Raw genomic sequence first — 13,721 nt, 5'->3', positions numbered from 1 at the left:
TATATATATATATATATATATATATATATATATATATAACCGTTGAGGGTTGACTGTATAAAAACAGTTCGTGCTGCACTGTATTTGTTTTGTCCTATCGTATCTATCATATGTTGTTGCCTTATTAAAAAATATGCTATACATTTAAAAGAAATGTATTTTTATTTTATAGTATATACTTATATATAAATACATTCATGAATGTTTTTAATGAATGGATTTTATAATACAAATAGCAATGTGTAACATTTTACCATATTCAGTGCAACACTTATTTGTTTCCCACAAAATATTGTTTTTTCACAAAATGTTTGGATTTCTAAAATTATTGTGCACTGATTTTTCTTGAATAACTTTTGCTGCCGAATTATCCAGTAACCTAGTTTATGATAAATTTTTGTCATAGATTATAAATATACATAGGCCTATATTTTTTCATATTTGTTTATTTTATTTTTCTTTATAGTGAAGTAGTCTGTATCTCGTAGATTGTGAAAGAATGATTATCAGTTCCACACACAGAGATATATAAATTCTACATTTATTTAAATGAGGGAAAAAAAACTTCACTGGTATCGGATCGGTATCGGCCAATACCGAACCCTAGATATCGGAATCGTATCGGAGGCGAAAAAGGCGGATTGGAGCATCCCTAATTAAAAGTGTTGCTCTAAATGCTCGAGCCTCAGTTCTCTCAAGCAGAGCGATTATGTGTTGACATGAGAAGTGTCTGCGTCTGATTTCACAATGATATTGAGGAAACGGCAATTTAGAAACATTTGCTCATCTGCTATCAAGTGTCTGACAAATTCACACTTTCTGCTGTCAAGGTGAAAACAAGCACTAAATGCGGTCAGTTGATATAATCTCTTGGAGAGCTTATCCATTTCAGCGGTGTCAAAATATGAGTGGATGACTCAGTCATGTCTAATCACTGATGCTTAATTAATTACAATAAAACTTCCACCCAAAATCATCATCAACAATACACAGACCCGAAATTCATCTAATTACCAAACAATCCAAATAGCTCCAGAAATGAAGTACTTGCACCAAATCTACACTGATAAGGTTCTGTGTTTAAAGAATTAAATTTAAGACCTTAATACTTTTATAATATTATAATAAATATATAAGTAATTAAATAAGGTTTTAACTGGGGACTAAAACCTTTAAACAACATCGGTATGATTACTTCAACTGTGAATAGTTATTAGGACTGGGCAACCGGTATGAAAAAAAAAAATCTATTTTTCAAATTTAATACCTCCAAAAACAATATTAATTTAAGACTTTTTACAGCCTCAAATTTTGAAAAGTTAATTTAAGACATCTGAATATTTTGAGGGACCAGCCCTGTGTGATGATATATAACCCATAAAAGTTATCTGTGTTTACATGTATAATACTAAATGGAAGATTAATAATAATCTGCATTCATACATTGCACTTGTTAAGAAAATAATACTTGGCAGGAGCAAGCCTCAACACATTTAACCTGAAGCTTCAGAGTCTGAACTGCTTCTGGGTTTGAACTTGATCCACCATATCGGACAGCTGTTCATACATGTGACACTTTGATTATGATTATCCTCCTTAGATTACGGTAATGAAAACAAAACATTCCTTCTCCTTTTCCCCTGAGGAAACAGCAGAGCAAATTTTACTCCATAAAACTGCCATTCTAGAAACTAAAGCAAAAATACAGTGGCCCTAAAAAGTATTTAGACACGTAAATCATGTGAATGTCATCGCATTAGACAACAAAATATAAAATCAAGCAGAATTTATTTTAAATGAAAATGTACACTTTCCAAACAAAACATTTGCTGAATGAATCTATTGTTTAAAAATATGATGTATTGTTAAAAATGTAAGTAAAAGAGTATTTGGATGCGTTATGATTTTTGGTAGTGGAATTTTTTTCCTAGTCAATATGATAAACTACACCTGTAGTGAACCTGAAGGGAACTGACTTCATACATCCACAAAAAATTATCACAATTTCAAAACACCTTCCAAATTTGTTTGCTGATGCCACTTGCATGCAATAAACATTCATACATTTTTAGGTGTGCTTGCTGAGTTGAGCGTTTGGTAATGCTGGTCAACAGTCAACGCAAGCCAAAACAACTCTCTCTGGCCATATAGAACAGCTACCACAGAATCAAAGGAAGATTTAGAGAAAGAGATGTTGCATGAATAGCAAAACCACCAGGGCACAAGCTAGCGGGGGCAGGAAAAGAGCCCAGGAAATGACCATGAACTGGCAAGCAGCTGATGAGCAGATTTAGGCAATCAAGAGTGTGGGAGAGATAAGACTTCCACTTGGCATTCTTCAGTTGTCTCATTATGGGCATTAATGAGGGCCTTTGCGTTGAAAATCTAAAACTCCAAGTCCTTTGAAATGCCTCGGCAGACTCTCCCCCCACCCCCCATCCTTTAATTAAGGCCTTAGAGTGCCAGAGACACTATTTCACGGATGCAGTGTTAACATAACCTCAAAAATGGGTGAGGAAAGCCATTTTCAGCAACGCGTCTCCAGTTTCAACATCACTTCAGCGGCTATTCTCACACAGCAGGCAAGCGACCGTTGCGTTACTCCGCACTGGACACGATGACGATCACAATCAGTATAATTATGACAAAGTGAGAGAGGACCCCTTTCCACGTTTAACGCTGACCGTGGTTTGACCTATAGTGTAAAATTAGACCAGTGACAAATTGCGTATTATTAATGATTAGATTTCCAATTATTGAGTGAGAGAACATACTGTCCAAGATGGCTCGCTAACGAAATGGAAGCGCATTAATAACATCACACTACTTCAAATTACATGCAGATCAAAGACGATGACCACCCATTTCAGCTGTTAATTAGATAAACAGCCCTCCAACCAGAGCGCCACAAGTGATACTCAGTCAGAGATCAGCATCAACGGCTTCCATGTATAATAGGGCTGCAATAAATGACCAATTAAAACTTTGGGCAAGTTTTGAAAACTTATGAGAAATGTGGTCAAACTGTGTCTGGACAGACTGGACAGTGACAATGTGAAAATACACCCTTTTTTCAGCAATGTATAGAAATGTAAAATAATATTCTTATATTTAGTGTGGTCAAGCGTAATTTAGCTTTATTACAATAGTGTAAAATATTTTTAAAAAAACATACAGTGTACACTATTTCTTTGGAATGAACTTACACGCTCTCTTGCACTATTCATGCCGTGCTTCTTTTCAGGAGAGGTTTTGGATCTCTGTGTAAGGTCCTCAGTACTAGTGGGATTTCTCATGTTGTCACTGCAAGACAGGAAAAAAGACAAAACTGTTACTTCAATAAATACATAAAATGCACTTTCATCTTACAGGAAACCCCTTCATTTAACATTCAAATCGATTTAACATTGGTGAAATCTTGGTCGACAACAACAAGCATTATCATGAAACACATCACATCCTTTAATGCAACTGCTACTTGCCTGCAGTAGTTCAATATAACATTTGAGTTGACTTTTAGTTATCTGACAGAGGGTCAGGAAATGGTTCAACACCCCCTCACACGCAAACAGCAAGTCTACTTTTCATTTCTCAACAATTGGTCACTGACCACAACAAAGGCATTATAGCCAGTTACGGCACTCAGTAAGTGGGCAGTGAGACCAAAATCTTTTATCACATTATGAGCAATTTTATACCACAGTGACGGTACACGTATATATTTAAGCGTTAAAAAAATTTGGGGTGGAAAGTTTTTGAAAGAAGTCTATTCTGCTCACCAAGGCTGCATTTATTTGATCAAAAATACAGTAAAAACTCTAATATTGTGAAATAATATTACAATTTAAAATAACTGTTTTCTATTTCTAAATAAAATTAAAATGTGATTTATTCCTGTAATGGCAAAACTGAATTTTCAGCAGTCATTACTCCAGTCTTTATAGTCACATGATCCTTCAGAAATCATTCTAATATGCTGATTTAGTTCTCAAGAAACATATCCTATTATTAGTAATTTTGAAAACAGTTATGTTGCTTAATATTTTTGTGGAAACCGTGTTTTCAGGACTCTTTGATGAGTATATTAAGCCTGAAAAAAGCATTTATTTAAAGTAGATCTATCGAATTTTAGCATTGTTAATTTCTTTACTGTCAATTTTGATCAATTAAATGACCCTTACTGTTATCATTTCTCTCTGAAAAAAAAAATTTAAAAATCTGACTGAACCCAAACGTTTGAACAGTAGTTTATATTATATGCAATTTACTAATGTCGATTAGACAATCTAGTAGCATAAATATATTTATAAAATTATTATTATTAAAAATTCTAAAGCATTTTTTTAAATAATATAAAATTAATATTTTTAACAACATTTTAATAAAAATACACATAGCAAGTGAATAAGTTATATACAGTGACAATGTTTGTCTGTTATAATATAGATAGTCTGATGTTGAATTTTCTTTTTGATCATAACAGGAAATTTGGAAATTCAACCGGCTGACACATTTCTTCCACCCATACCACAGCCATTATACACCACTGCAACTTGCAAGAAAATAAACTGACTTTATGCTTATATGGGCGTACTGTTATGAGTGGTGTTTCAATCTTTTAATGACAAAGTATTGTGAATGGATGGGATCCATCAAGGATGCTGGTTATGTTTATAACGGTGGAAAGGTCACACAGATTTTTAAATACTAGACAACATTAAGCAGGTTTGTTAAATGTCTTTTTAGCTAACCTATGACCCCTGGAAGACCTGTGATCTAAGATGAGAGAGTAACTGGAGAGGATGAATGGCCTGGTAGGCTACGGGCAGATAAATTGTTAATTGAATGGTCTATCTCTCGTTCAGATCTCATTACTGTGGCTTGGTCAGGACCCTGTAGTCTGAATTGGGCCTAATGACATTGATAAGGTCTTCCTAATGACAGACTTTCTCTGATAAACATTAAGTGCTTGACTGTCCTCATCTAACTCTACTGAGAAAAGAGCAGAGGTTGGAAATGACAGGCAAAATTAATGGAAGACACGTTCCTCAGCAATTATTGCTGAATGAATAATACTATTATACATCACATAATGCATTTAAATACAATTAAATTAAATATAATACTTAAGCATTTATTCAAATAAATATTTTACATATATTATTACAACTTAATTTTGTTCTTATTTATTTTTCCTCATTAAACATTACTGATAAATGCTAATGGCATCTGACCTCAAGTAAGTGAGACGAAAGCTTGATTAAAGTAGCTATAACGTATAAAAGGCACAAAAAATGGCTAAAAACTAGTCATACCTGGATCTGTAGTGTGAGAGGAAAGGGTTGCTTTCACTGGTAAAGGGGTTTGGAGATCGCAGGTCTCCAGAGCTTCCTGTTCGCTTTCCAGCGGCCGTTTTCTTTCCTTCCTTCTTCCCAGTCACTCTGCCCAGAAGACCGACCTTCTTCTCTCTCTTCTCTGCCCCCCACAGCATCCCCTGATCTCCCTCGAAGGGATTGCGGTTGCGTGGGAGAGTGGCGAATTTCTGAGGCATGTTGTCTCCGATGTCGGAAAAGGGGTCACATGGAACGTCGCTGGTTGGGCAACCATATCCATCACTCTGAGAGTGTCTGTGAGATGCAGCAACCCCTGTGGATGAGAAAGATGGAACATTTTCTTTAGCACTTCTCCATAGAGCGCTGCAGGGATGAGGCATTTTTGTAGGCCGAAACCCAGAGACGCGTTAGCATTTTAGCACGTTTCATTATCCTGAAGGCAATGGGTTTTTGGTTGCTTGAAATAATGTCTGTGGATAACACAAGCTCAAGATATTTTCACATTTTTATTCTACAAAATAAAATACATCAGTAATGACCCCTAAGCTTTTAACTCACTAAGTGATTAAATGGGACTACAGTGGTTGTTTATCCTCACCTTTCTCCTCAATAGAGTTCATGGAGTCGAGTTTGGGCCTGAAGTGAGTTCCTATCAGATCAGACATGGAGTGAGCAGCAGAAAGTTTCTGCGTCCCAGTGAGCAGCGAGCGTTTTGGCTTGGGTTCAGGTGCAGCCTGAGGGTGAGGGTGAGGGTGCTGGTCTGGCAGAGAATCAGTCTCGCTCTGTCCTGAGCGAGGAAGGATGGCGGAAGATGTGTCTGAAAAGGCACCGTTGTGCTTGCGACCCTTCATCTTTTCCTTGAGCTTGGAGAACGGTGATCTGGGTTTGTCTCGCATAGACAAATCGAACATGCTGGCGGTCATGTTGTTCCGCATGAACTGAATGCTAACTTGAATCTTGCCTCGGTCTTTCCTCTTCTTACCTGGCCGTGAGTCTAGCGTGTACCAGCTGACAAGAGAGCGACATGAAGTATAAGTATATATATTTAATAAAACGTCAGAAATTCAGAAAGGCAGGTATAACAGTAAGAAATTAAAATGTCACTTAGATGGACTGGGATACAACTTATTTTTCAATCAACTTTATTTATTGATTCTTCACATCTTTTGTTGTTCACAGAGTTTATTTTCTGTAAAAATCCAAAAGTCAGTGGAAAAATCTGTTTTTGTTGAGGGAATCGGGGTGATGCTAACTTACTGGATTTTTACTGGAAATTTCCAGTTTCCAATTTTCCAGTGAACACAATCTCTGCACAAAAAAAATAAGTAATTTGAGTAATTTGAGAAACAAAACTGTTTGAAAAGTTTGTAAATTCAAATCATATTTAAATTCTGAACACAGCTGCTACAGAGCTACACATATTTGGCCGTTGTGTCACAAGTGTGGTTGGCCTCTTAGGTGTTATTAAAAACAGCTAGGTTGGTGGTACATGCACCAGTAATTTGCAGATGTTCCAGTGTACTTTCACAGCTTGATAAAAACAAGCAGGAGAAAACCGCACACTCTTTCACTTCTCCTTTTCTGTGAAACCCCCCTTGGTGGGAAGACTCTCTTTCAGGCTTTGCTCTGTATGTATAATTCATACAAAAACGACATGGGGGCAATGTGTTTGTCTGGCCAGAAACCCAATTTCACTTCACACAAATCCACAGCATAGTCCATTTAGTCCATTTGAAAGCCTTCCCCCTTCCTGAGAAAGCATATTATAGTAGGGATAAACATAATTTCCTGGTAACTGCAAAGGTTTGGGCCACATAAAGAATGTGAAGTAATACGCCCCCATCTAGGCCATTCCCCGGCTCCTGTTTATTTAACCTCTTACTCTTTTTTTTTCTGCTGGAAGTAATGTGATTGATGCTGTAACTGTGTGAAAAGGAGGTGGCATTTGCACAAATCTGGCCTTTGTTCATTGATGCTCATACCGGTATTTGGAGATTATGAAATGGACAATATTTCAGCAGAGGCACATGAATCTCAATAGTGGCTGAATACTGATGCTCCTGCAATTCAAGACACTTGGAGCAGGATCATTCATTTAGAAATGATGGTCATGAACACTTAAGGCATAGGTAAAATACTAGACAGAGACTTTTATTTAATACAGGGCCAATGTGTTCAGTGAGCGGATGCCATACACCATTTTACACCACCATAGCCAAATGTATGGTGGAAAACCCTATTTCCAAAAGATATTGTTAATTACAGATTTTTTTTCATTGATGTCAGTCAACATTAGCCAATATTGCATATTTATTGCACAGGTTAATTATGTTAAACATAATATTTAGCAAATCTCAAAATGTACTTGTAGTACTAACTTGCATTGTTTAAACTGACTGATTTTAGTATTTTGCAATTTATTAAGACAGAATGATATAAAAATTTGATACTGGCCTAACATGAAAATAATTATTGGTGTATCTGTATGTAGACTTGTAGAATGTGACTCATTATTTTTGTAAAACATCACTCGGGCCCTTTCTTGACCTCAGCACTAATTAAAAAGACACTCTGTAGACTCACAAAGCAGCCCTCTAGAATGCAGTTCAACACTTCCGACCTAGACACAGTTCTTTCATGCAAACACTACTGTAAACACTCCTTCAGTAACGGAACACACTTCCCTCTGGGGTCGTCACAGGCTGCCATCTTGCTGAGTGCTCTTCTTCCATCATGGCACAGCTAGTGAATGGTGATTATGTTTCTTTCCAAGACCATCCACACACTGGGGAGCTTGTAGATCCGAGGGAAGAGGGTTTACCTGGTCTCAGGCCCAGTGAGGGAGCTCTGATCTGGGCATGTGGAAAGCCAGCCAGCCCCTGTTCTTCACATGGGACTCAAGGCCAAGATAAATCTTCCTCTGCCTGGAACCACAATACTCCCACTCTGCGAGGGCCGCTGGGAACCACCGTACAATCAACAAACACAGGTGTGCGATAATTAGGGCCTGTCGACTCCAATGTCGAAACGGACTCTTGTACCCTTGCGTCAGTTAGAGGAAACCCTTGCATGAACAGAGTCAACGGGGACTGCTAACCCTGAGAGTCTTTCCAGGAGATGCGAGGTCGGTAGAGTGATTTGTGTCACGAGTGTCAACAGTGATGTTAGCAACCGGTTACAGTACATAACTTCACCCCAAGGGTGTGATATCACAGGATTGCTGAATAAATAATGCTTGCACTGATTGTGACATATTGCCAATGATTAGAAGCTTGGAGGAAAAGTAAGGAAGCATCGATAATAATAGTCTAAATACCAATAAGCCGATAATTATGCACAATGAAATAGACTATACATCCAATATCAGCCTATAACTGATATTGTACCAATTGTGCATTACAGGAGAGGATCTCCAGTGTAAAACTTACTTACATGTAAATAAAAAGCAAATTTCAGTATTCTTAAAAACGACCTTTTTGTAATTGATTTCTGTCATTTACCGCATTCATTAATGCCAGGTATGCAAGACATTGGCACTGCCCTTTCTACTGCAACTAGCCATACTTGTTTCTCTCATAATACTCAAATAACCATGCTAGTCTCATGCCCAAAAAAGTGAAATCAGGAAATATTGTCTCTCTTATGAAGTAGTCTTGACATTTAGTTACAGAAAGTAGTCTCTGTCACACCTGACAATAACATTAGAGGAAGTCAGAAGAACACACCTGTTAGTCACCAGGGCCTGACAAACAGAGAGGAAAATATAATAGCACACATGATAATCATCCTCACTAGACCTGTTCATCTGCCACATGATTGTGACTCAAACTGCATGGAGTCAAAAGGCCTTTATCGGAGTTTCATACCAGAACAAACTGGCCTGCATGAGATGGCTGCCCTTCTATAGTAATGCACAGCAATGGCATGTTCATAGACATTTAAAACTCAGATGACAGGTTTTAAAAACAAAGACAGGGTTACGTCAGAGGATTACTTCAAATGAAACTGCATCACTAATAGTTACAGAAGTTAAGAATAGCCCATGTCGTTCAAAACCTTCCATCATGTTATACTTTGAGTACTATTAACTGACTTGGCTTCAAAATGCTGACAAGCATTAAACACAGGGGTCTATGTAGGATGTTATGTCAGAGCGAGACTTTGAGGTCTGCTCTTAAATAATCAAAAATTCTAGTTAAAAAGAAAAGAGAGAGAGAGAGAGAAGAAAGGCCTGTGATTTAAAAGAATCTTGAGGATTGCATAAATACAATTTAAACAAAATTTCTTAACTGTAACACCAAAAGAGGAGAAGACATTTAGTGTTTGGTTCCTCTTTTAAGTTGCACTTCTGCTTATTTGAAAGAGTGCTACATTTGTATAGTTCTACAAGACTTTTGATAGATCTTTAAAAGATCAGGCATCAAAAATGAATGAAATATTTAACTCACTCAGTTTTCCTCCGTTCCTTGTTGTCAAATATCTCATTTAAGTTGATGATTTTTTGGCCCAGAAACTTATCCAATCCAACCAGGGACCTGTGCATGACTGTGAGGCACAGCTCATACACCTCTGGATTGCTCTCCATCAGCAGCCCTGGCAGTTCAAATGAAGCCTCTTCCCTCCACACCGGGCTGAGGGTCTTCTCCGACACTGATGTGGAGTACTTTTCTTTGCCCAGCTGGATGATGGTGTAGGCATCGTTGGTGCCATTCTTGCCCTTTGGTTGCAGGTCTGTGGCTTGAAGAACAGTGGCTTGGACGTGAGTTGGAAACCACTTCTGTGACTGTTCGCCCAATGACATGATGACTTCAAGTGTAAAATTATGGATTTTGGTGTGTGAAATGATAAGTGTATTATTTCAATTTGGCCGAGGCATTTTGTTTAGCTTCTAATCACAGGAAATGAGCGACCAAGAGTACATAAAAATCAAAAGTTACTCTCCGCAAACACCCCACACATTCACCCCACTCCAATTTAGGTCACCTAAACCAAAGAAGAAGAAAAAACAGTCTCAGAAAAATAATATTAAAACTTAAATTCATATTACAAATGACACAGAAATAACAATTGTAACTTAAAAACGAGTGACTTTAACAATGCAACAAACTTAAAAAGTTAAATTGTTGTTTAAAATAAAAGTGTTTTGGGGAAAGTGATTTTTTCTTTCTGACCAATTTTACCATGGTGACCAGGGAGTCACTATATTTTTTGCTATATGTATCTAAAACTTACATATATTATTCACATATGTATTTGTTGAAAATTAAAGTAGTTTAACACAAATAGTAAACTGCATAAATTAATGTCAATTACATATATTGCTGTTGTTACAACTTACACTACTGGGATGGACTGTAACTTAATTTGAAAACATGTTATAAAAATGTCCATGAATTTATTGTGGTAATCAAATTGTTCAAAATATTAACTATGTCCAATAACCCTAATTTAATTTTAAAATGTTTAATTAAAAATGGTAAACATATAAAAACACTGTCATTCAGAAAATAAAAGAAAATTATCTATGTAGCTTATACAACGTCGCACTATTATTATTTTTTTATGTATGAAAAAGTGCGAGACTTATACTGTATAGAAGCTGGTGATTCAAATGAACACCAGTTTTATCATTTAACATTCAATTTATAATCAAGACATACAATTTTACTAGGATATTATTATTATATTGTTGATGTTAATAAGGATTATTGCTATTTATCTAATTTCATTTAACGTTAGGCCTATTTTGCTCTGTAAATATTTTATATCTCAAAACACCGACATTTACAACTTTTACTTTTACCTCAGGAAGGGTGGTCATGGGTTAAACTCAACCAGTATTTAATGGAAAAAAGAAAAAGAAAAAACACTCCGCGGTCTTCCCTTATTTAATTCAATTAGAAGCTTCACTGCTGGCTTCATTACCCACAGTTACTGCTGCTGTCAAACAGTCATACAGCACAAGCCTCTGATATTTACCTCTGAAGCATCTTTCTCGAACAAGCTAGCGTCGCCACTGCATGTGGGATGACCGCTTATGCCAATCGGTATCTGTGGTGAATGAAAATGAATAAATTGCTGTAAGCGACACTAATTCATCTTAAACAAATGTGTGGTATTCCAATCCACATCAGCCCTGAAGTCGACTTCCTAGTTCCTCATTTCCGCCGCTGTGGTCACGGGTCGAAGTGCAAACTCCTCCTCTGTTGCCGTGGAAACACAGGATTTGATCGGCGCGCGCCTGGCGCTGTTCCTGGGATTCGAATGACTGTGAGGCTTATGAGAGTTTGAGCAGTTCGTTTCCCTTTTGTTGTTAGTTTTGTCGAGAAAAAGAAACAGGAAAGTAATAAACAGCCTGTTTGTAAAACATTGCATTGCTATTTAGAATAATAAAAAAATGGGTCAAACAATTAATTATAAAACACGAGTAACCTTACATGATACATTTTTAGATAACTTGGATAAATGTTTCATATAAATGACCTATATATAAAATCATGTAGTACATAATCAATAGTATTCGTTTTTATTTTTATTAGCAGGTCACTCATCAGTAATAGCAATGGGGGAAAAAAGAATGAAAAAAGGGCTGTATTAAATATAGCCTATATGTGACCATGGACCACAAAACCAGTCATAAGTAGCACAGGCATATTTGTAGCAAAAGCCAATAATACATTGTATGGGTCAAAATGATCGATTTTTCTTTTATGCCAAAAATCATTATTAAGTAAAGATCATGTTCCATGAGGATATTTTGTAAATGTCCTACTGTAAATATATCAAAATGTAATTTTTGATTAGTAGCCTAATATGCATTGCTAAGAATTTCATTTGGACAACTTTAAAGGCGATTTTCTCAATATTTTGATTTTTTTTGCACCCTCAACTTCCAGATTTTCAAATTGTTGTATCTCAGCCAAATATTGTCCTATCCTAACAAACTATACATCAATGGAAATCTTATTTATTTAGCTTTCAAATATAATATAATAATATGATATGCAAATGTCAATTTAAAAAAATTGACACTTATGACTGGTTTTGTGGTCCAGGGTCACATAGCCTAACATAATGGAAAAATGTATAATTATAGCATATATAATTAATGCATCAGAAGGTTAATTACTTCAGAATGGAAACAGAGAATCCAATTTAACAAAAGCTGCATAAATTGTGGAAAACAAATAAAATGTAGAAGGAAGATCAAAATCTCCTCTCTGAAATAGTGAATGGAGTCCCATGCAGGCTATCTGGGATTCTTATAATGTCCACTCAATAAAGTCAATAAATGTCTATTGGAGGCTCTTGACAAAACTAAACCAACCAAACATGTTAACATACCGTCTGTCAATGTTTCTTGAGTGGGGACATTGAGGTACTGATAAGAGATTCATTTAAATGAGTACAGACATGTGTGTCATCCCAGTTGACAGGTACATCTTAACCAAACACACATGCTCTTTCATTTTATTCTCTTTCTCTCTCCTTATCCCCATCAGCCTGCCATAACCGCAGAGTGTTGTGTACATACCAGAGTCAGAGGCATGAGTCTGGCACATTCGTCACACATAGATTATAACTCGTATCTGCAGTGTATCTCAGGATGAAAATGGGCCTGGTGTGGTGAAATATTAGGTCATATAAAATGCATTTAAGACAGCTTAAACTGCGGAGGGGCCCTTCTATGTGCCATTTCGAGTTAAGCCTCACTGCAAACACCAGGAAACAGCTGAGGAACCAGAGCAGAAGAATCTCCCTGAAGATAGCTGTATGGTCTTTTCACGGACCAATGAAACAATGTTTAATTTATGTATGTATATAGTTGTTCCTTGTTTGTATCACTCCGCTGTTTATTTTTACGCACTGCAGACAGACTATCTGTATATTACAGATAGTCTCTGATCGAAGATGGCGCCGACGCTGATATTTATATATTTTTATTCCTTATTTACTTGTTCTATTTTTTATATTTTATTATCTGTGTTTTTTGTTCTGTCACTGTCATTCTGTTACACTGTGGAAGCTTCTGTCACGAAAACAAATTCCTCGTATGTGTAAACATACCTGGCAATAAAGCTCATTCTGATTCTGATTCTGATATTAGTGGTGGACTTTTTTTCATCTGCTCTTTCTGCAGGTTACATTGTTATGTCAGTAGGTGGCGATAAATCTTTATAACGAGTGAGCCAATTGAATCATTCACTGAAATGATTTGTTCAAAAACGCTAATTCATTCAAGAACTAAAGCTACTGTGTTTATGAGTGAGTCATTAAATGATTCACTCAACCAATTCTTTCAAAAACACAGATTTATTCAGGAATGCAAGAAGTGACTGTCTTTATGAATGAGTCACTGAATCATTTACTCATTCAGAAACAAAACAC

The 13,721-nt window shown here is 36.4% G+C and overlaps 1 protein-coding gene across 1 annotated transcript in view; it reads right to left on the bottom strand.

Moving 5' to 3' along the window:
* Window positions 1-11,549, bottom strand: part of LOC107711431 (rab11 family-interacting protein 2-like) — a 14,625-nt gene extending 3,076 nt beyond the window's left edge. Inside the window, exons 1-5 of the mRNA XM_016516420.1 lie at window positions 11,313-11,549; window positions 9,782-10,316; window positions 5,932-6,341; window positions 5,316-5,646; window positions 3,207-3,303 (exon numbers count right to left, since the gene is read on the bottom strand). Coding sequence (XP_016371906.1) covers window positions 3,207-3,303; window positions 5,316-5,646; window positions 5,932-6,341; window positions 9,782-10,134 — 1,191 coding nt within the window. The 5' untranslated portion in view covers window positions 10,135-10,316; window positions 11,313-11,549. The remainder of the gene's footprint in view (window positions 1-3,206; window positions 3,304-5,315; window positions 5,647-5,931; window positions 6,342-9,781; window positions 10,317-11,312) is intronic.
* Between the last annotated feature and the right edge of the window lie 2,172 nt (window positions 11,550-13,721).

This window comes from Sinocyclocheilus rhinocerous, unplaced genomic scaffold, assembly GCF_001515625.1.
Source record: "Sinocyclocheilus rhinocerous isolate Xijiao unplaced genomic scaffold, SAMN03320098_v1.1 scaffold1829, whole genome shotgun sequence".
Lineage (NCBI taxonomy): Eukaryota > Metazoa > Chordata > Actinopteri > Cypriniformes > Cyprinidae > Sinocyclocheilus > Sinocyclocheilus rhinocerous.
The sequence above is the reverse complement of the archived record's forward strand: the minus strand, read 5'-3'. Positions and strand labels throughout refer to the sequence as shown.